At 41.5% G+C, this 23,639-nt stretch overlaps 1 protein-coding gene across 5 annotated transcripts in view; it reads right to left on the bottom strand.

Annotated features, from left to right (window-relative positions):
- The window catches only part of GRIA4 (glutamate ionotropic receptor AMPA type subunit 4), a 408,729-nt gene that overhangs the window by 119,270 nt on the left and 265,820 nt on the right, over positions 1–23,639 (bottom strand). For all 5 annotated transcript variants that reach the window (XM_030332393.1, XM_032594963.1, XM_030332394.1 and 2 more), the window contains exon 4: positions 1,827–2,011. In XM_030332393.1, coding sequence (XP_030188253.1) covers positions 1,827–2,011 — 185 coding nt within the window. The remainder of the gene's footprint in view (positions 1–1,826; positions 2,012–23,639) is intronic.

The raw sequence follows: 23,639 nt of genomic DNA, 5'->3' as shown, positions 1-23,639 counted from the left end.
GTTCGTGAGCTCCAAGCCTGCGTCAGGCTCTGCGCTGACACTGGAGATCCTGTATGGGATTCTCTCTCTCTCTCCCTCTCTCTGTCACTCCCCTGCTCTCTCTGCCTCTTAAAAAACAAAAGTGTATTTTAAAAAATGATCTTTTTGAGATTAAAAAAAAAAAAAAAGATGTTTGGTTCCCTTAGCAAGATTTTTTATTTAAGGCTTGCTCACAGAGTTTATCCAAAGCCCCCGGGCATGATTTCCTTCTCAGAAACCAGCTAAGCCCTGAAATGGGGCTTCTCCAGACGCGGTCATTTAAGTACAAGCGCTAAGCGGGGCGTCTTTCTGAGCCTTCCTGGCCCTCTGACAGGAACATGGTAACCCAGGCAGCTCTCAGAACTGACTGTTCTGCGGGATTCACGAGGAGGTATTTACAGAGCTTCAGTCATTCATGGCAAACAACTCAAACTCTCCACGCAGGCGTGGCGGTGGGAGGGAGTGAAGACGGGGTTTGAGCTGAAGTGACTGTCTTACTTAGGCAAGTAAGACCGAAAGCTTTTTCTTGGATTCCATAAATACACATTTAAAAATTCCATGCACCTCGAAAAGTTGCAACCTTGATGACTTTTTGGACTCCCACTCAGGAATAAACCTGAGTGACATACAGGTTTGTAATTAGTATCTTCCAATACAGCATAAACGTATTTCTTCAATCAAGTTTCTTTTTTTTCTTCCTCTATGAAAAGTTAACAGGAAGTGAATACTCTTTCATTTCCTCTTACAGTATAGACTGGCTTCACCAGACGTTTCGAAGAACGACCACATGCCTTTTTACCTTTCACTTGCACTAATTCTTACACAGTTGATGGGGGAAACTCTGGCCATTGAGTTTGGGGCCCCTCAATATTAAGGAGGAAGCTCTGAAACGTATTTTGGTTTTGATTTTTCTAGTTGGGTACCTGAGTTATTCTTATAAATACACCTCCACATTGGTAAGTTTACTACTACAAATCAAACCCTATTATGATGCAAACTGTATGTGGTAAAATAACCAACAAAACATCACTACAATACTGCTTCAGCCAACCTGACTCGGTGTAGAGAAACAGGAGCGAACATTTCCGAAGCCACTAGATGGCATTCATTCCCTGCAATTTTGGCCAAATAGAGCTACAGCTCATCACGACATGTAGGGTCAGGAGGAAGGCAAAAGTTAACCACGATTTGAGGATATTTTCCTATCATTTAGCACAATAACAAAGCTCACTTTTACCTTTCCCTGTCTACTTCAAATCAAATCAACAAGCATTTATTGAGAAATTTATTAAAGGAGTCTTCATTTGTGAAGAGTTGAAAGCCATCTTCACTGTGCACTTAAACATGTAGAGGAAAATATGCTATACACAGTATGCAATTTAACTTTTACTTCACTGCTTTACATGTTGTTGGTTCTCACGCAGCTAGTTTTCTAAAGGTTACCGAAAACACACAGTCACAAATACTGAAACTTTCTAAGATTGTAGATGGCATTAGTCTTCAAAATTAATGTTTATGAAAGTAGGAGGCCAAGAGCTCTTGATGACTCACAAAAGGTCCTTTCTATGGCAGGTCTTAAAAATGTGTGAGAAATAGTGCTTCTAACGCACTGAGACCTGAGAACCAAAACGGCCTTTGGTGATAAAGGATTATGATTTAGTTGTGGAGATGAATCATGGAATGAAAAATCCTGAACTCTGCACTTCAGACGAAATGGTGGGGAGGAAATATTGATGGGAACAAGTAAATCAAGAGTCAACTTTTTGTAGAAGGCATAGGGTTATAGTAACATAAAATCCAGGACTTACCTGTTCTAATATGTTTTGAAGTCTCTCTATCTCACAGTCTATTACAAATTTCTTCTCTTGTCGTCTATCAAGTTCTTCTAGAAGTTGCCTATAGCTGACATCATTAAAATTTTCCACACATATAGCGCTGACATGCCAACCATTTTGTCCTGCTTTTTCCATAATAGCTTGAAGTATTGAGTATCCTAGTGGGGAAAAAAAATCCAGACGGGTTACCAAAATCATACTTTAACTCCCCTTCAATAACTTATGTAGGCACTGAATCTACAGCAACATTTTTATGTTGCAAATACACAATGAATGCTTTAGAAATTTAAAATCTGACTGGTTATTTGTGAATCACTTGTTTTTGCTTTCTTTACTTGAGGCAACACCCTTTAAAATATTACTTGGATGAAGGAAGAACACCTTAAGAAGTTCTCAAAATTTCTCTACTGGAGAACATTACCTTGCTTTAGACATGTTTTTGATGAGATAAACCAAAAACCAAATTCAGTACTACCGGCAGTCAATACAATTTCATAAATTCATTTTGTTAATTCTACTCACTGGAAAGAATTAATTTTGAACAACTGTTTACGCTCTTCACTCGAACATGGTAGTAAAAACATTTTTTTTTGGATTCAGCTATGGAAGAGATGATGTAGAAAAAACAATGCAAAAGTATGTATTGAAGACCCATTATTGTGAATGGAGAGGCATGATTATGTCCCCTCCCTGCCTCTTCTGGAAAGAAGGCGTTCTTTAACTCTTTGTCTCTTGGCTGGGGAATGATGTGAATTGAGGTTGGACTGAATGGCTACTAGGTGGGGCAGTAGGCACCCAAACTCATAATCTAGTAGAGGAGAAAAAGACATTCAGAGAAACAAAGGCAATCGAGTTTAAAACGGTGTAATGATAGCTGTGCTCAATGCAGTGTTGGCCCAAAGGGACGGTTTGGTTAAATCTGCCTTGTTGGACGTGGGTACCAAGTGTGGAGAACAAACAACTTGTACTGGGTCGTGAAGATTGAGGACACTCATCCAAGATTGCAGAAATCCGAGGAGTATTCGTTAGCTGGAGGCAGCCTTCCAGTGAATGGGGGGGGGGGGGAGGTCTGTGCCTTGTTGCCCATCCAGACCTCTCTGCATCAACCAGCACAGAAGGGAAGAGGTCTTGGTATCTGGATTAAGGAAGATGTGCAAAACTTGGAATACAGCACCTGGAGTGTTTCTTCGGGCCAACACTGTCTTGAAATCTTGCTTTCTTCGGCTCTCGGTTTTTGACTGGCGGAGCCTTTAAACTATGAACAGCCCTTACACACGAACTGGTTAGACTCAGAGCCTGGTACCCAGTTATTTTTTCCCCCTTGTGGCTTAGCATAAAAAAATATGCTAGTCCTTTTTAAGAAGGTCTGGCATTTCTTTGAGTTCATTCTATGACAGATGCCTACGGTCTCTCCCTCCCCTGGTCCTTGGAGTGAGCCTGTAGAACCAGGTGGATTAAAAGCAAATACTTGAACACAAAGAACTTGCAACATAAGAGGACATTTATTCAGGTTTATGATTGGTATGAGTCTCTCAGATTCAAGGGTTTTGATTTTTCGGTATATTTTCTACAAGTCAGAGTTTCAAACGTTACGGATGCTCAGTTAATATCAACAGATGGAACTGATGATGAGATCATATTTGAAATATAAATTACCTGATATCCTGCCAAATGAAATACTGTGGCAGTCAGGACTCATTTTTATCTAAATGAAAAAAAAAATTCCCCAAAGAGGAAGAAAGAGGGCATGTTAATTACTATATAATTATTCTGGTACATCTACTGCTCTACTTAGTTTTCCCTTCTGCCACGTATGCCTATCATTATCTTTTCCAATCTCACCTAGATTCCCCTCGGCCTCCACCCCAAGTCCAGTGCTCTTTCCCTTGTTTTCTGTTGGGCACAAATGTCACAGGATGGTCTGAGTGCCCTCTTAATGTACCTGTTCATGCCTCATTTATTCAGTTACTGAGACTTGCTCTCTGCTAGGAAGGGAGGCAATGTTACTTTTATTCACTTTTGACACCCATGAACACGTTCTTTTCAAAAATACCAACAGACATCTTCCTTTTCCTTCTTCTCCCTCTATTTGATGTCAAAACAAAATAATTTAAAGGCATTCTGCTCGATTTTTTGCATGTCGTGCAAATGAGAATTGCTGTTCGCACACACCAAAGCAGTTGTCCTGCTCCGTGGGATCAATTCTTAATGTATCACCTTTAAATTTATTCATCTTTTTAAATTTCTGGCATCACGTGCTTATCAGGATTCATGTCACCAACTAAGCATCCAGGTTGTTATTATCCTTCCTACGGGACTTTCACAGAATGTACAGTGGCAAGCCTTCTCATGAAATTCATATATGGTCACCGTTGCATAAGAGATGTTTCAAGATTCACACTAATGCCAAAACTATAATTCAAATTCAACATTTCGTTATCTGCGTTTTCCGATTTACAAATGACACTAGAATTGACATAGACGAACCCCTAGGACACAATCTTTGTTAAATGGCAAAGAAAGTTGGCTGCCTAAAAAGAATCATTAATCATGGTCAGAAGTAAATGGCATCTTTTCAATGCAGTGCAAGGGACATGCAGTTACAGGTTGGAAGCTTGAATTCTTTTATAAGCTGTGTTGGATTTTAATATGCTTTCTTATTTATGTCACTCAGAGGTGTGTGTCTTATTTATTTGCCAGGATAGTTGTAACTTGGAGAAAATACTGCTGTTGAATCTATGATTATGTAACTTAGCTGTTATATAAACTAAAAAATCACAAGTCATGACATACTAAATCTACATCTGGCTATGATTTGTGTCTCCTACTTATTAGAAAATCTGTAAGGCAATATTGTTGGCCATGAATACTGCAGTGCTGGGTGAATCCCACAAGACAGACGGAGACTGTACTACTGTAAAGGATCTTTTTAGTGTTGCTTCTACATTAATAAGCTGCCTAACATTTTAATTCAATATGATTTACTGAAAACCTACTACATCCAAGATTCTTGAAGGTTTGCCGAGATAAAGACATGATTCCTGTGTCTACAAGGAATTAACTAGCTAGTCACTTACTATTATGCAAATTACACAGTATCATATAAATAACCAAAATAATTTTATTAGACTCGTAGCGAAACCATCCCATGGACAAGATCACAGTGCTGTCCTAGAGTAAGTAATTAAAGAACGCTATCAAGTGACACACACAGGTATTTTTAAAAATGTTATTACGTCACGTAATGATGTTATCAATTATGCTGACAACTGGTCACAGTGATGTAAGCAGTACTGAACTACTGCATCCACACACACATCAACCGTTTTTACATCATCCATGGGGAATGGCGTATTTTCCATGAGCAGTACCATCCAGACACGTGGCTGCTAGCAACACAGGCTGGATTTTGCTTCTGTGATGTTCTCTCTTTCAAGAGTTATTTGATTCAACTATCTGTACACAGAGGAGCAGGAGGAGAACCATGAGAAGTTTATGTCATGGTGGACATAATTTCAAAAGAAGGGAGTTATCCGTAAGCTGTAAAAAGACAAAAACAAAAAACTTCCCTTGGATGAGGACAGAGAAGAGCTCATAGTGCTCTTTAATTAGAAGGTCATCGGTGCACTCAAAGCTGCATCGCTGGAAGGCTGGACGCAGAAGTCATATTTCAGAAGGCTGAGAAACTGAGAAAATGAGACGAAGTGAGACTGTAGACATTATCAAGGAGTGTCGTCAGGGTAGTGAAGTAATCAGATGAAGTGTGCCCCATCATGATGAATAGGGGCGTAGAAACATCGAGGTCGTGAGAACCCGTCTGGAAAGGAGAGGGCTGAGTCTATCCCACGGGGGTTGCTGAGCTTAGAAAAGAGAAGCGGCACAGCGACTGCTTCTTTGTACACCAATTACAACCCCTCTCATTAACCTCATGAATTGCTAGGCAGGCATCTACCACCAGTCTAGTGATTTCTCTGGTCTGGGCACAATCACGGGCATCCCCAGCTAGTGGATTTGAAGAGAAAGGTTTCTATGCCTGGGAGTATACTTCATGCTGTGGATTAACCTCAGTTTTAGGGAGGAATAAGAGTCTGGAATCCTTGGCATCTGATGCCGCCATGCTGGAAATGGAGAGCAGATGTTGTGACCACAGAGTCCGGACTCTTACCAAAGCAGCTTAGCCTGGAAATCACGTGTTCAAAGGCCACTGTCTGGACTCTAAGGTCTCAGCACATGGATGGAGGAACCAACACGTAGCTTGGTTAAATTTATGGGCAGCTGTGACTATAGCATTTATATTGTGCCACAGTTCATGAAGGGCAGAGTGAAAATAAACAAAGATCTTCTAACTTAAATAGTTTGAGGCCATACATGCAGACCTGATATAAGATGACGAGTTTTCCTTGTCTACAATCAAGAGTAAAAATGGAAAATCCATCTTTAAAGATGGGCATTCTGGGTCTTAGATTTTCCCTGTGGCCTCTCGTATTTTCTCACAAGAACATTCATCGTTTCCTGACCCCTATACTCCAGTGTTCATAGTTAATTCAGATGCCATCTTACAGGTGAACTTAGTAATTTAAATGTTTAAAGTTTCCGTTAGTTGCACCTGAACCTAACCCTCATTAATATGGGAATACAGCAAATATTTTTAACCATTTGCCAGAGGTTCAAAGCATAGAACTCCTCCCTCCAGACATGCCCTAACACTATTTTTTTTTCCTTATTTCTCTTGGGCTTTTCTCCAGGCCACTGGAGAATTTGATTTCAGTGCAAAGAATGGTTGAACCTATTAACTTATACATCACTTGTTTACACAGCAACTAGACTGATTTTTGAGGCAGAAACTCCATGGCACTTCCTTGCAGTGCCCTGTTTTCTTATTCTTTTCTGATATATAGCAAAGTCATAATCATCCCTCCCTCTCTTTCAGTATCATTTGGGCCACTAATGTCTCTGTTTTACATTCTCCAGCAATACTGCACTTCTCAGAAGTTCTAGGTGGTACCATGCATCTCTACCTCAGTGCCTTTGCACATGCTACCATTGCCCTTAAAAAACTGTTTCCTTCTACCTTTGTCTTCTTTCATCTTTCGGAGCTTATTGCAAACATAACTTACCTACCCCTGAATGATCACTTTCTCCTCTGAGCTCTTCAAGCTCTTATAGCTTTCTGTACATTTCTTTCAGAGATTTTTACCACAGTTTCTGGCTATGTATTTAATGATGATCTGATGATGCTTCTGCCTTCCACTGTATTGTGGGCTCCGTGAACATAGCGGCCACTTCTGGGCTCGGTTCATAGTTCAGTGGGGGCACAGTTGATGCTCAGCAAATTGTCTGAATGCATGAGTGAACTAGTGGGAATTTTAGAGGCAGGAATCAGAATTTTAAAAGGCTCAGAGGTAAGACAAAGCGTGGCAGTTCACATCCAGGAACCTGAAATATGTCCAGTTTATCTTGTGTGTTTGGAAGGACAAGGAGGGTGCTGGAGAACTGGTGAGGACTGCAGGAAGGGCTGGAGAGAACAGCAGGCAAGTGTCATCACAGGGGCTTTCTCCATTGTATCACAGAATTCAGTCTTTATTCCCCAGGGACATCAGGAAGAGAATGACAAATGTGTTGTACAGTGATCATTCAGCTGAGGTGTGAGAAACACTGTGGATGAAAGTAACAGGAAATGGGAAAATCAGTTCATGCCATACTGAAGGGATCCAGGTAAGAGATGAAAGGAAAGGAGAGTGGATTTGAGACTATGGGAGAAGGATAACTCAACTTGGTCATCGACAAAACAAACGGGATGAGGAGGAGGTGGGTTTGGGCGTAACAACAATCTGTTCTGTTGGCGGTCATTTTGTCCCGTTTTCTACAGGAACTTAGGCCTCTTTGACGTCCTGAAGAAGCACGTATTTTTTCTACTTGCATTTCAGATGTCAAGTGACTTTTGGTGATAAGGCCTGGCAGTCACCGCCTTCATCACCCGAACCAGTATGCTAGATTCTGACACAGGTTTGAGAAACCCAGTTTTCTCTCTTGCTTCAGGCATCCAATTTTCTACAGACCATCTCTCTACATTCTGAACAGTCCCTAAGAATAACCTGGAGGGGCACCTGAGTGGCTCAGTCAGTTAAGCATCTGACTCTTGATTTCGGCTCAGGTCATGATCTCACAGTTCCATGGGTTTGAGCCCCGCATTGGGCTCTGTGCTCACATCAAGGAGGCTGCTTGGGATTATCTCTTTCCCTCTATCTCTCTCTGTCCCTTCTTCCTTCTCTCTCTCTCTCCCAAAATAAATAAATAAACATTAAAAAAAGTTAAAAAAAGAATAAACTGGAGATCTTTTCAACTTTGCTTCCAGAATTGTTTAATCTGCTCAGCACTATGAGTATTTATCCATCTTTTTATGGTGCACTCAAAGCCTTTTCATGCAAGAAAGGCATTCTTCAAAATTTTGCATAGTTTTAAACTCCAATAACTAAAGACTCGTTTCCTGATCAGAACAAATGTCTGGCATGATTTCTGTATGGTTATGGTTTTGCTCATAGGCTGAAGTTTTATAAATTTTAAATATCACACGAAGCAAAATTCACAATTATTTTTTTATTTATTTATTTTTAATTTTTTTTCAACGTTTTTTATTTATTTTGGGGCAGAGAGAGACAGAGCATGAACGGGGGAGGGGCAGAGAGAGAGGGAGACACAGAATCCGAAACAGGCTCCAGGCTCCGAGCCATCAGCCCAGAGCCTGCCGCGGGGCTCGAACTCACGGACCGCGAGATCGTGACCTGGCTGAAGTCGGACGCTTAACCGACTGCGCCACCCAGGCGCCCCCACAATTATTTTTTTTCACAATATAAAAACTTCACAATTCAAACTTGCACTAAACGCAACCATATAGTTGCATCTAAAATACAGATTTTGAATTGGGGCGCCTGGGTGGCTTAATTGGTGAAGTCTCTGACTCTTGACTTTAGTTTGGGTCATGATCTCATATTCATGAGTTTGAGCCCTGTATCAGACTCTGTGCTGACACCTCGGAGCATGGAGCCTGTTCCGGATTCTTCTTCCCCACCCCCGCCCCGACTTGCTCTCTCTCTCTCTCTCTCTCAAAATAAATAAAAATAAGCTTAAGAAAATAATAAAAAAACATAAATTTGTGAATTAACAGCAAGCAAATAACTTTTGTCTCATATTAAGCATTTAAAGTACTTAAGACCTAATTTTGCACGTTAAACTTATTCAATATGCAACACTCTGGGAGAGCAAATTGTTGAGTGGAAAGGAGGGACAGGGCCCCTTAGAGACAGGACTGCTCTGCGCAGAGAATGACAGGTGGAGAAGGGGACGGTCTGCTGGAGAGACAGTGAGGTGGGAAGCTTGAGGAATACTTAACAGATTACTAATAGTTTAGAGACTAGTCTGCTGGAGTAGTAGGTTCATAAACATACAAAGCTTTATTTTCATTTGACAATGTGCCGGGACCTCAAGAGCGGCCCAGCCCGTGAAAGGGGTAGGACTGTCCCCACCCTGTAGGTGAAGAGACAGAGATAAAGATGGGCTGTGTGATCGACATCAAGTCATAACCCTAACGACCGCAGGGCTGTAAGGTTGAGCTCAGGCCCTCCGTTCTCAAGCCCAGGGGCTCCTGCACCCCACCTGAGCACACAGGGGAGCTGGAGATGATGCCTCAAGGAGGGCTGGGGCTGTGTCTGGTCTTCACCAGCTCTGGTGAGCCTCTCACCAACACCCCTAGCGCATCAGCAGACGGTGTCGGTGCTGTCTTCAGGGACACCGAGAATCTGACCGCTTCTCCCGGCAGGTGCAAGCGAGCACTGCCTCTGGTCTGGAAGATGCAGGTGTCTCCTGACCTTGTCCTTGCTCTCGTCACCACCCCCTACCCCCCGCCCCTGGGACCACTGGTAGCACAGCTGTGCGCAAGCCAGATCCCGTCACTCCTGCTCACCCCTCCTGCTGGACCTGCACTGCGGGCCGCTGAGTCACATCTGTGACCTCAGCCTCTCCTACCTCAGAATCTCTGACCCCAGTGTCTCCAACCTCAGCCTCTCTGACCCAGCCTCTCCGACCTCAGCGTGTCTGACCTCAGTCTCTCTGACCCCAGCCTCTCTGACCTCAGCCTCTCTAACCTCAGCCTCACCGACTGCACCCACGGGGCTTAGTCCCAGACCCGCCAGTCAAACCAAGAGCTGTGCCCTCTTGCCGTCCTCCAGGCGGGTCCATGAGGCTCCCCTTTCACCTCCGTCCAGACTTTACCCCCTGCCCTCTCTTCCGCAGGCCATCCCAGTCTCATTCTCCAGCAAGACAACTCTCTGGTCCTCAGACTCCACATTTCCCTTCCTCGCCAGACTCTGTCTCTAACATCACCACCTAATATACTAGGTACATTATTCACGTACCGTGTGTATCATCATTGCCCCCACAAAAGTGCAGGCTCACACCCGGAGGCACACTGGTTCTGTTTCCTGAGCGAGAAGACTGGCCACTAAAGGGCACTCAATGAATGTGCTTCAATAGTTAAAAACCGGAAGTTAAATTTTACTTAATTTTTTTAAATGTTTATCTATAGCTGAGACAGAGAGAGAGAGAGAGAGAGAGAGAGAGAATGAGCAGGGGATGGGCAAATAGAGAGGGAGACAGAATCTGAAGCAGGCACCCGACTCCCAGCTGTCAGCACAGAGCCAGACTCAGGGCTCGAACTCACGAACCATGAGATCACGTCCTGAGCTGAAGTTGGGCGCTCAACTGACTGAGCCATCCAGGTGCCCCAAATTTTACTTCATTTTTTTTTTTCCAACGTTTATTTATTTTTGGGACAGAGAGAGACAGAGCATGAACGGGGGAGGGTCAGAGAGAGGGAGACACAGAATCTGAAACAGGCTCCAGGCTCTGAGCCGTCAGCCCAGAGCCCGACGCGGGGCTCGAACTCACGGACCGCGAGATCATGACCTGGCTGAAGTCGGACGCTTAACCGACTGCGCCACCCAGGCGCCCCTTTACTTCATTTTTAAGAGGGACACACTGGAGGCTTTGGAACACAGGCAGATGACAAAACTGCTTTCATATTAGCTGACATGATGGACTCCAGTAGAGAAGGAAGAAAGGGAGGCCCAACAGGAGGCTCCAGAAATGAGTCCAGGTCCAATGCAGTGACTCCTCCAGTCTACAGTCATTTGAACAAAGATGGGGGACAATGGAGAAGGTCAGTGGCTTGCTTTTCTCCAAATTCTACACTTGCCACTTCATTCTGTACTCATCCATCGAGTATACCGGGAGATTCTTTATCATAGCAGGTTGGAACCATACAAGACTGCCATTTTTATGCATTTAGATGCTAAAAGAATGTGGCAGGTGAGTGCAAAAACTCCCAAACCAGGGCAGAGGGGAGTCATGAGGAATGGGAGCCAGGAGCCTGGCACACCTCAGCCCTCCTTAGGGTATCCCTGGAAACTGCTCTACAGTTTCTGTTATCAGTCTTTCTAGCAACCATCTTGAGTCATTGACAAAGGCTGAAACAAGCCTCAAAAAAAAAAAAAAATCAGAATTAAAGGAAATTTGAAATCCGGTTTGGAAAGAACTCTATTCTAAATGCTAAAAACAGAACTACATTTGGTTTATAAAAACAAATCCTCAGCTAACCTTGAAGAGCTCTTTCACTGGCTGAGGATGGTCAGTGCTTTCTACAAAATGCTGGTTTTTAAAAGACCAATTAATTTACTCTACCCTACGTTGAAGCCTGAGTCCCAGAGAGCTCATTAATTAAACATGAAAGCAATCACTAGCAACACAAAACACATGAAGTGTTACACATCCTATTAGATGTCAGTTTGTTACTTCACGTGCCGAACTGTGTACTGTAAATAATATTAATTTAGATCCGGCTTTTATACACAAAGCCAAAACCATTCATTTTGGTTGATTTGAAAGTGATATTTTAAAACATTACTTTGTCTTTTCTTTTGAAAAGGAGTAGCAGCACATAATTTTCTTTAGATGATTCTGTTGAAAGGATTTGCATACAATTACCGAGACAATTTCTGTTCCTAGCAGGAACAAACACAGGATGAAGTAAGTATTCACCATATGATTAGCCTAATTTTTATATCCCACGGAGGCTTGCTCAATTCCAAGAAGTAATTGTAAACTCATGTCAGTGACTGAGAGTGAATACATTTGATTACTCACTATTAAATTTCTTTACTGGGGAAATGACACTGAGGTGATCATATAAATAAAGAGTGATTTCTTGAACAGCGTGCCAAGAAACAAATGATGGATTCAGTGGTAGACTCAGTTACCTTCAGCTGCAACAACTGTGTTTTTCATTTCAACTATATGGTTTTGAGGCAGCGTATTTGAATTCCTTAATCATCCAGTTTTGACCTCTATGCAGTGAAGATGATTAATGTAGGATTTTATTACATATGGAATCTGCTCCATAGCTGTTAACAAAAATCGCCTTCACTCCCCATGGTAGAACGGAGGGAGAATGCTCTTGTCTATTTGAGGGATGTGCTTTGTGAATTCATGGCAGGCGAGGGAATTCTTCCCCACAACTCTGGGAGACTCAGAACGTATAACTCAACATCCCATTCCTGCTGGAAAATGAAAAGAAAAACTTAACTCTTATTCTTCAATTCTGTATTTGGTTACTAGCCATGGACTCAACTCGGTTTCATCAGAAACCCAGGAGGTGCTCTCAGACTTGTCACTTTTTTTCACCGTCGTCTCTAGTCAATGCTGGTATTTCTTCCTACATATTGTATTTAAGATCTTGCATGAAAAGGTCCCTACTTATGCTTTCCGTTTTCACTCAGTGAATATTTCCTGAGGGTCTACTGTATGCAGGCCATTGCTCCAGAGTCTGCATATACAGGAATAACAAAGACAGTAGAACGTGCAGACCTTCGAGAACCTTACACTCCTGGGCTAAGGCAGACAATAAACAAATACACAAATACATTTATAGTGACAAGAGGTGGCAGGTGTTATGAAGAAAAATGAAGCGAGGATGGGACAGAAATGACTGGCGGCGATGGTGGCACTTATTTTTCCACACCGGTCTCTCTCAATCTCTCTGAGCTACACATCCCTCAAGTCACACTGAAGATCAGCAGTTCACTGAGTAAACCAGTTTCTTTCTCACTTGCTTCATGTATTCCAGTGGCTACCCTTTGTGCTGAGAAAGTCTATGTTCTTCATCGTAACTTGTACCTTCTGATTTCAGTTTAAGCCTCAGCCTTAGTCTTAGGTCATTTTAGAAGACTTCTCTCACTGGGACTACTAAAACAAAAGCTTCTGCACAGCAAAGGAAATAATCGACAAAATGAAAAAGACAGCCTACGGAATGGGAGAGGTTATTTGTGAATGACATCTCTGATAAAGGGTTAGTTTCCAAAATATATAAAGAACTTAGACAACTCAAATAATACCCCAAAACAATCCAATTTAAAAACGGGCAGAAGATGGGGCGCCTGGGTGGCGCAGTCGGTTAAGCGTCCGACTTCAGCCAGGTCACGATCTCGCGGTCCGTGAGTTCGAGCCCCGCGTCGGGCTCTGGGCTGATGGCTCAGAGCCTGGAGCCTGTTTCCGATTCTGTGTCTCCCTCTCTCTCTGCCCCTCCCCCGTTCATGCTCTGTCTCTCTCTGTCCCAAAAATAAATAAACATTGAAAAAAAAAATTAAAAAAAAAAATAAAAACGGGCAGAAGATATGAACAGACATTTCTCCAAAGGAGACATCCAGATGGCCAACAGACACATGAAAAGATACTCATCATCACTAATTATCAGGGAAATACAAATCAAAACCATGAGGAGATATCACCTCACACCTGTCAGAATGGCTAAAATCAACAACATAAGAAACAAATGTTGGCAAGGATGTGGAGAAAGGGAACCCTCTTTTACTGTTGGTGGGAATGCAAATGGGTACAGTCACTGTGGAAAAGAGTACAGAGGTTCCTCAAAAACTTAAAAATAGAATGATCCAGCAGTTGTGCCACTGGGTATTTAGCCCCAAAATAGAAAAACACTAATGCAAAGGGATACATGCATCCTGATGTTTATCGCAGCATTATCTATAAGAGCCAAATTAAGGCAGCCCAAGTGTCCATCAACTGGTGAATTCACTAAGATGAAGTGGTGTATGTATATGTGTGTGTGTGTGTGTGTGTGTGTATGAATATACACACCTATATGAATATATACATATATATGAATATATATACACATATGAATATATACACATATATGAATATATACATATATGTGAATATATACGAATATATAAAGTATATATGAATATATAAAACATATATGAATATATGCATATATAGGAATATTACTGAGTCATTAAAATAATGATATCTTGCCATTTGCAAGGATATGGATAGAGCTAGACAGAAAGTACTAAGTGAAGTAAGTCAGGGAAAGACAAACACCACACCATTTCACCCATATGTGGAATTTATGAAACCAAACAATCAAGCAAAGGGAAAAGGATGAGAGACAAACCAAGAAAACAGACTCTAAATACAGAGAACACACTGATGCTCACCAGAGGGGAGGTGGGTGGGGGGATGGGGGAAATAGGTGATGGGTTACTAAGGAGGGTACTTGTGATGAGCACTGGGTGTTGTATGGCAGTGTCTGAATACCTGAAATCTAATATAACACAGTATGTTAAGTAACTGGAGTTAAAATAAAAGAAAGGAAAAAAAAGAAGACTTCTCTGTCTTTTCATATTGAGTATTTTTTGTCTTTTTTGAGTATATTTTTTTTTTCTTTATTCTTCCCCAACTGTCTGTACAGAAATTACAGCTCATATCTCATTGAATTAATTAATTAAATTATTTATCAAGTAAGCACGATACGCTACTTTTGGAAGTACCAAGTACACAGTGAGGCCCAGTTGCTGATCTGAAAGACTTTGAACTTTAATAACCATTATTGTTAATTTACCTGTCTAGTTCTCTTTAAGTATGATATGAGTTCTTATTCACTTTTGTTTCCCTAGTTTGTTTGTTCTTTTCAACACAAAGGAAAGAATCCAAGAAGGAGATCGAACTGAATGGCAAAGGTAAAAATCCTGCCTGTTTTATATCACACCCCTCCCCCATTTGATCAACTGTAATAATAATGGAATTTGCATTCCATTTGATCAAGTGTAATAATAATAAGGATAATAAAAATACCTGTAAGTTATTGAAGGCCTACCTAATCTGTAGCAGGTACTGTATTAAGCGCTTTATGGGCATAGTGTTAGTTTTATTATCTTCATTTTATATAAAGCAAACTAGATGATGGAGAAGTTGAATTCTTGGTAAGATTACTTAGCAATTATGTTAGAGCACTTCGTGTGATGTTAAAGTCTGCCTTTTATTCTCCTCTGTGATACTGTCTTTAATACAATGAACACTTAATTCCATTCTGTTTGGGATAATTTTATGCCCCTATTAAGGATTCATTTTTGACCCAGAAATATCCCTGACCATGAAGCACTCCTGGTATCAGGGGTGTCTCCAAGGAGCGCTATATATGGCTGCTGCTATTCGTGTTGGGGATGTGCTTACTGTTTCAACTCTAGGTTCCCAGGGAAGTGATATGCCTGTCCCCCCAGCACCCCACCCGACCACTCTCTGGCAGATCTGGCCCAAATGTTACAACTGAAAAGATTACAATAATGAACAAAATTTATTCCTTCACAACAGTTTATGAATGCTGTGCTGTGGTTAAGCTTGGTTAATGATGTCGCCCTGGCCCTGCTCAGGACATACCATCAACTGCCTTCTCTCTGAAGGATGTCAAACACTGAATCACAGAATTAGGTCAACTCTTGACAAAGAGCTTTTGAATTACTATTGAGATCTATCTATATGTTTGCCCACATTCTTCCCTTCTAGAAAGAGTCACAAACCCATTTCACAAATTATATTTGAATCACAGTACAGAATAGCTTTTGCTGATGCAGGGGTTAATGTAGGGGAGTTTTCCGGATAGGTATTAAGACAGCAAAACCAGAAAGCACTTGCATTTTAATTAAAATAAATTTGCCCGAAAATTATAACGGATATAGAAACACTTGTCTACAATTTTATAATTGTAGCAAAATTGAGTCAAGTTTGTACTATCAGGTAGAAAAAATCAGATGGAGCTATTCATTTTTTTCATCAAATACTCAGAACATGGCAATAAGTCAGTCAGTAAGTGTCTGCTTTGCTTTCTGACCCAACAATCTCTACTATGTATCACTGACATCTTGACTGAAACTCATGGTGCAAATTTCTTTATTAAGTGCTTTATTCATTCATTCATTCATTCATTCATTCATTCTTGGAGAGAGAGAGTGTGCAAGTGGGGGAGGGACAGAGAAACAGAGAGAGAGACACAGAATCCCAATCAGGCTCCGTGCTGTCAGCACAGAGCCCAATGCGAAGCTTGATCTCACTAACCATGAGATCACGACCTGAGCTGAAACCAAGAGCTGCACGATTAACTGACTGAGCCATTCAGGTGCCCCCATTATTTGAAATGTAAAATTTGAGCTATGTTCTCTATTTTCATCTCCAAATGCTCCCTCAAGGCTCAAAATGTTATTAATATAATTATAACACTTAAACCATTGTTTTTGTTCTAAGAAGTGTTTAGTGCTGGGTGTTTGTGAACATATATTATATGTCATTTCTGAAAATGTCCCCACTTGCAGAGAGATACTGAAGAGTTAAATGAGCATCTACATAGGATATTTGCCCCCAAACTGCTAACTTCTTTAAACATGGGTTGCTTTTCATGGTACCCCTTATGTGTTTGATAATTCCAGCAATTTCTGTAGATCAACTGTCTTTAAGCACTATTTCAATACAACCAGAAAAAATAATAGGTTTTTTAAAAACCATTTTAAAATTTAAATGAAAACATCACCCCCTGTTTGATGAGACCTTTGAATTCCTGGTGCCTGCTGAGCCGTGCCGGAAGGACGAGCTTGCTTCCTGCTCACGGTGCTGGACCATGACACGCTGGGGGCTGATGACTTGGAAGGGGAGGCCTTTCTGCCACTACGCTCAGTGCCGGGCCTGACTGGGACGGAGGAGCCTGGCGAGGTGCCTCAGACCCGTCTGCCCCTCACCTACCCTGCGCTCAACGGGGATCCTATCCTGCAGCTGCTGGAGAGCCGGAAGGGTGATCGGGAGGCCCAGGTGTTTGTGAGGCTGCGGAGGCAGCGAGCCAAGCAGGCCTCCTAGCATGCCCCAAAGCCAGGGCGGTAGCAGTGGAGGTTGGGGAGGGGGCTGGGTGCCTGCGAGATCTGGGTTCTCCCCACCAGCCTGGCCTAACAGTCCGCAAGGGCCCTGCAAGTCTGGGGAACCCCGGTGTGCGAAGGCCCAGAGTGTGGATCCTCTCTGGTCCTCCCACCAGAGGGGCCCGGGGTGCTGGGGCCGGGGCCCTGTGGTATTTATACTCCCTCCCCCTGCCTCCAGCCCTGGCCTCAGCATTCTCTACCAAATTTCAGCACCAGGGGGAGGGGGCCCTGCTCTGGCAGAGCTGTCTCCCTGCGTCTCTGGCCTGCCTATTCCAGTCACTGGGCTGGGGGGCTAGGCTCCCTGGGGCCTGCTCTTTAGCTCTCCTTCCCTGGTCCACTGGGGCTGGGGCTACCGCTGCCCTGAGAGGGAGGGTGGCAGCTATAATGAAGGGAGCCTGGCTCCTCTCCTAAAAAAAAAAAAAAGAAGGAAGGAATTCTATAATTTAAAAGATTTTTATTTTTCCCTGGGACTCACCTCTTTGTATATGTGGGGTGGTCTTGTTTGCAGAAGAGTAAATAAATGGGATTCTGAATTTTGTAACAAGAAGTCAGCTTTGCCATTGGTAGATCTTTTACATAAAACATATAAACTCACCCTGTAACTGGAAATGCAGACCTTATGCATTACAACCATCCTACCAAATCTAAAACCTTACAGACTATTTGCAGCCCAAAGACTTTAGAGAGAATATAGTCCAAACTCTTGACCTTGAGAAAATGAATACCCCTCCACCCACCAAAAATGACTTACCAAGTTACGTGTTAGGTATCATAGAGACTCAAACAGAGGCCTCCTGACTCCTAAGCTAGTATACTTCCCTGAATCTCACTACTTCCTGTTAAAAATCCAACTTGACAACTGCTATTTGAGGAATGTGATCTAAGAAAGGTGATCACCAAGGATGTCATTCTCAGACATAAATTTATTTACTTATTTATATTTATTTATTTAATTTGTTTATATTTATAGACCACAGAATCATATAATTTGCAAAGTAATGAAACATTCTTAATGTCCCTTGTTTAGGAAAGAACCTCATGATAAATTCTTTACTTTTTCATTCTCAAGTTAGTTAACATAGTGTACTCTTGGCTTCAGGAGTAGAACCTAGTGATTCATCTCTTACATATGAAACCCAGTGCTCATCCCCAAAAGTGCCCTCCTTAATGCCCATCACCCCTTTAACCCATCTCCATCAACCCTCCGTTTGTTCTCTTTTGGTTTGCCTCCCTCTGTTTTTATAAAGATGTCCATCAACTGATGAATGGATTAAGATACATACATGATGGAATACTACTCAGTGATGAAAAAGAATGAAATCTTTCCACTTGCAATAATGTGGATGGAACTGGAGGGTATTATGCTAAGCGAAATAAGTCAGAGAAAGACACATATCATAGGATTTCACTCGCCTGTGGAATTTGAGAAACTTAACAGATAAACATAGGGGAAGGGAAGGAAAAAGAAATTCATTTTATAATGCAGAATGAGGAAAGGATCTGCCTCTCATAATCTAAATCCTAATCTAATCTAGATTATTTTGTAAAACAGTATGAATACAAACCTAGCCAATCATATCTGCTGTTTTCCTTTGGATCCAAAAAAAAGGTAAGAGTGAAGGCTGAAGTCATGGTACATCTGTCCCTGATGAATATAATTCTAGTGTATAATGACACCACTTTTCATATACTAAATGTAAAACAACTATTATTATGCTACCAGATGTAAGCTGATGATCGTAAGTAGCCCAGAGTAGAGAAATGGGAAGGTGTGTCTGTAAATGCACTGGCCCTGTAGGAAAAAAATTTAAATGGACTGAAGATGGCTGAGAACTTACTGAACATGGTGGAGCACTATTTTCACATTTAGCAATCACAAAAGTCTAAAGATAGAATAAGTCAACTCTCAATTGACAAATAAGGGAACGGATAGTCTTGAGGAGAGGAAATGACTTCCTAAGAAGTCAGTTGCGAAACCAGTACCTGAAGATTACAGGCTATAAAACATCGTCCATACGATGAGGGCCTGGAAGTCTCTCTCTGTCTTGTCTCCCCACCCTCCCTGCCTTTCCTTTGATTCTCTTTCTTCTCCTCCATCCCTCTGGTATCATCTCACCTTGCTACACATATTTACATTTATTACATTTTACTTTACAAAATGGGATTTACTATACACGTAGACACAACACTCAAAATATTTAACCACTTGTGTGACATTGGTCAATCAAAATGGCCACCAGTGCAGCACTGTCCTACGGGGAAGAGTATCTCATCTACACACATGCTTTTTGTAAACCCATTTTTCTTCAGTAATAGATCATGTGTATCTTTTTTAGGTAAATAAACACAGAACTACAACACGATTATTAATGGTAACAGAGCATGCCATTGGATGGGGTATCATACTTCATTTAACATTTAGGTCGTTTCCGCTCTTTGCTCATTGTATATAATGCATGGACTTCTCATTTTAAAATGTAATTCAGATCAAATCCATGTTCACTGATAATTTGATGAAGAATAAAAAACAAGCTAAAGTGTAAGAAATCATTTCTGTGTTTAATGGATAACATATCAGTACTAAATTGCAACATAGCTATTAGGCTTTTCTAAACAGAAATAAAGTGGTACTGGAATGTTCTCTTCCCATCCAAAATTCCTTCTATGAACATTTAAAAGTGCATATAAAATGAAACTTATTTCTCCTTTCCTCGGTGTTTTTTTCCTGTTGCCTTTACTTAAGTCTTTAAATTTAAACTTCAGACTAAAAATTTTAAAGGCTCTTAAATTATGTAGTAGTTGCATCTAAATGAAGAATATCTTAAGATGAACCAAATGAACCGTTTGAGAGACAGAAGCATATAAAATAAACGTGCTTGTTGCCAATTTGTGTTTCCTGTGCCTCAAGAGCTCTGATCTGAGTTTTAATGCACACTTGGAAGTGAGAGCAAATGAAGTGTGAGATAGGATAGCTTCTCCTCCATGACAGGCAGTGTCCTGGGTCTCTCTCACCTGCATCAGGCAATCAAACAGTTCTAGACCACTCAAGAAGGTCTCAGGGGGCAAGTCAGCACAGCATTTGTACAGAGACTTTGCTGGTTTCTTTTCTTATGCATTACTGTCTACCCAGCCTACCTGTAACGTCAAGACTCAGAAGTTGAGAAGTGTTTTAAAACCTGTAAGCATCCTTCTCATATGAAAATAACTTAAAAAAATTTTTTTAATGTTTATTTATTTTTGAGACAGAGAGAGACAGAGCATGAACGGGGGAGGGGCAGAGAGAGAGAGGGAGACACAGAATCTGAGGCAGGCTCCAGGCTCTGAGCTGTCAGCACAGAGCCCGATGCGGGGCTTGAACTCACGGACCGCAAGATCATGACCTGAGCCGAAGTCGGATGTCCAAACGACTGAGCCACCCAGGTGCCCCCCTTAATAACTTTTTAAAGGTTTCCAAAGATTTTTAAAAGTGTAGCCATTTAACATCTTACTATTCATAAGAGCAATTATATATATATGTGTGTGTATACACACACACACACACATAAATATATATAGAGAGAGAGAGAGGGAGAGAGAGGGAAAGGGGGAGAGAGAGAGAGAGAGAGAGAGAGAGAGAGAGAGAGGGAGAAATTGCACATGCATGTAAGAGAAGAGATAGGCATAAAATAGAAAAAAAATAAAAACCAATCACGTATCTACCATCCAAAGGTATCTATTAATATTTATTGAATTTTCTCCAGTCCTTTTCTCTTATGTTCTCACCAATATGAATGCCAGTATTGCATGCACACTTTTCTTCCATGCAAATAATTATGTCTATGCTCTTCAAAACTTAACAAGCACCATTTTAAAGGTTGCTTACTATTAGATATTTAGTCACATTTTTTTTCAGATGAAGAAACAGAATTAGCAAAGTTAGTAGAGGAGTATTTTCCAAGAGAGCTGCACTAAAATTTTTTGCCTGTCTTCACACGTGAAACTGACCCTCCTCCCATACTGAACTGTGGGGATCAAAGTTCCCTCCTCTTGAATCTAGGAGGCCAGTGACTGTGGGATTCCCAAGGTAGATCATAAAAGTTGATAGAGCTTCCTCCTGGTCCCCTTGGGATGATTGCCTTTGAAACGGAAGCCCAAGCACCCAGTGCAGAGGGTATTATGTCGGGATTGACAGCCAAGAGCACAGATGAGGTTTTCAGCTGATAGCCACAATCTCCACGAGACCCACGAGGTAGAGGGTCTCTGAAGTCACTGGCGGCCCAGTGCCCATCTGACTGAAACTACACGAGAGACCCCTGAGCGAGAAGCACCCACCTAGCTGCGCTCTGCTGTCTCTAAAGCCATGGGAGGTAATCTACACTACTGTCAGTTAGATTTGGGGGTGAATTCTGACGTAGCAATAGATGACCAGAACCCCAACCAAGGTCACACAGCAAGTATGCAGAGCCTGGCCATGGCATGCCTACATATGGCAGTCCTACTTCATCACCTTATCTACACTTCCGACCACTACACCATACTGCGCCCTGTTGACTGCCTTCTATAAACTGTAGAAACGTACACAGCTTTCTTTATGTAGACGCAAGGAACAGTGCATGTGTGCGTGTGTGTGTGTGCGTGTGTGTGTGTGTGTGTGTGTGCTATAGGTAGTAGAAGCAGCACCAGCAGCAGCAGATTGTTGTGCACCAGTAACAGTTACAGTAGTGATCTCTGGATAGCATGAGAGCGAATGCCATTTTGTTTAAATGCTAGATAAAGGAAAACATTCCACGGACTAGTTGAACTCTTAGGATATTTTGGATAAATATTTATATTCTCAATGCATTTTCTCAGGACCGTAAATTCTACAAGTTACGAAGACTATATTATGCAATGGATGATAGTTACCTTCTTAAAGTTGCTACTGCATAGTTTGGTCTTAATGCAAAGGGTTCTGTTTTACAATTGCTCTGCAATTCATTAATTTTCATTTTGTTCCTTTCAAGGGCGTTTAGGGTCTGGGATATACAGTTGTAAAACACAGCTCTCACTAGAATTCATAATTTACTAGGTCTTAATATTCCATTTGAAGAGGCTCCTGGAATATGATGAGGTCAGAAGAGAAGAATAAAAAAGAAAACCATTTGGCATGCTTAATAACAGACTATTTATCCATGGCATAATCTGAAATCTTTTCAAGCACGGCTGAAGGTGACCTGTACCTCAAACTCATTCAGATGGGATTGGTCACTTTGTAAGAATTGGAAGGGGAGGTTATACACATCTCATTAGTTTTTCTAGCCCAACGATATTTAACTTTGATTGCTTATTATAAGCAGAGTGACTGTGCAATTTTTCATACAATCTCAGACACTTTCAAGAGTAAAGGGGGGCACTGTGACCATTACACTAGGCCATCAGGTGTAAACCAGAACTGTGCAGGCAAGCCCAGATGTGTGGGCCAGCTGGCAGGTGGATCCTGGGGGAAAACAGAGATGAATGAAGAAGGCACTGCCCACAAGCAGCTCCTAATTTTCCCCCTCCTCCTGCGTTGTAACTGAGAACCAACAAAAAGTATTGACAGAAAAAGTGCCCAGCGGGAGAAGTCATGTGCAAGTTGAGAGGTACTTGGTTGTCTAGGCAGCCCCTGAGTCTCCTTCACTGTTTTTCTCCTTCTAATCTGGCCAGACACTAATTAATCCAGGTCTCTGCAGAGTTACAGTGATCCTATCAACACTTCCATTTTTTATTATTCTTAGAAAGTTATGATAATATTAGAAATTCCGTGAGACTAGAATCTAGTGTTTGAGATCAAAGAATTCTGGATCTCCTGTGTTCGCAGGATGTTGAGACCAAGTTTATTGGAACTTAACTGAATTCCAATGCAAATCAACTAAAACTTCCTTGGTCTAGAAGACACTAAAAAGTGTAATGCAATTAGGTTCACAGAATGGGTTCAATGGATTCTATTCCTAAAAAGCCAAATTAAATTTTAGACATATGAGAGTATTCAATCAGAGGCTCTAATACATCATGTACTGAATTCTCATGTTTATTGCATATTTTTTATATTTTCCAAGCCAATTTAAAAGTGTTAACAAATAAACATTATAGTATTTTTTATGAAGCAATAGAAACTAGGAGATTTAGAGATCAAGTGACCATATTGGGCAAACAAATTTCCCTTCCAATTCTAATCTGTGTGAAATCAAAGCATTTTACAGCTGAGTGGATCATGGAAACTTCCGATGTGGACAAAGGCTGAGCCAGAGTGCTTATAAGACTTGCCCAAGGTAAGTTATGGGAAGAGCTGGCTGATGACAGAGAAGGCTCTAAAAACATCCTTTCTCATGTCTCTGAGAACTGTCATTGTCCTCGGGGGAATCTGGACAGGGCAAAGCTGAGTAGGAAGTCTAAAACCTTCCAGACGATGTGAACTCCTATTAGTCTTGGGCAGAATAGAGCAAAAGACGAAAAAGGACAAAATATAAGAACATGCCTA

Source organism: Lynx canadensis, chromosome D1, assembly GCF_007474595.2.
Source record: "Lynx canadensis isolate LIC74 chromosome D1, mLynCan4.pri.v2, whole genome shotgun sequence".
NCBI classification, from domain to species: Eukaryota; Metazoa; Chordata; class Mammalia; order Carnivora; family Felidae; genus Lynx; species Lynx canadensis.
The sequence above is the reverse complement of the archived record's forward strand: the minus strand, read 5'-3'. Positions and strand labels throughout refer to the sequence as shown.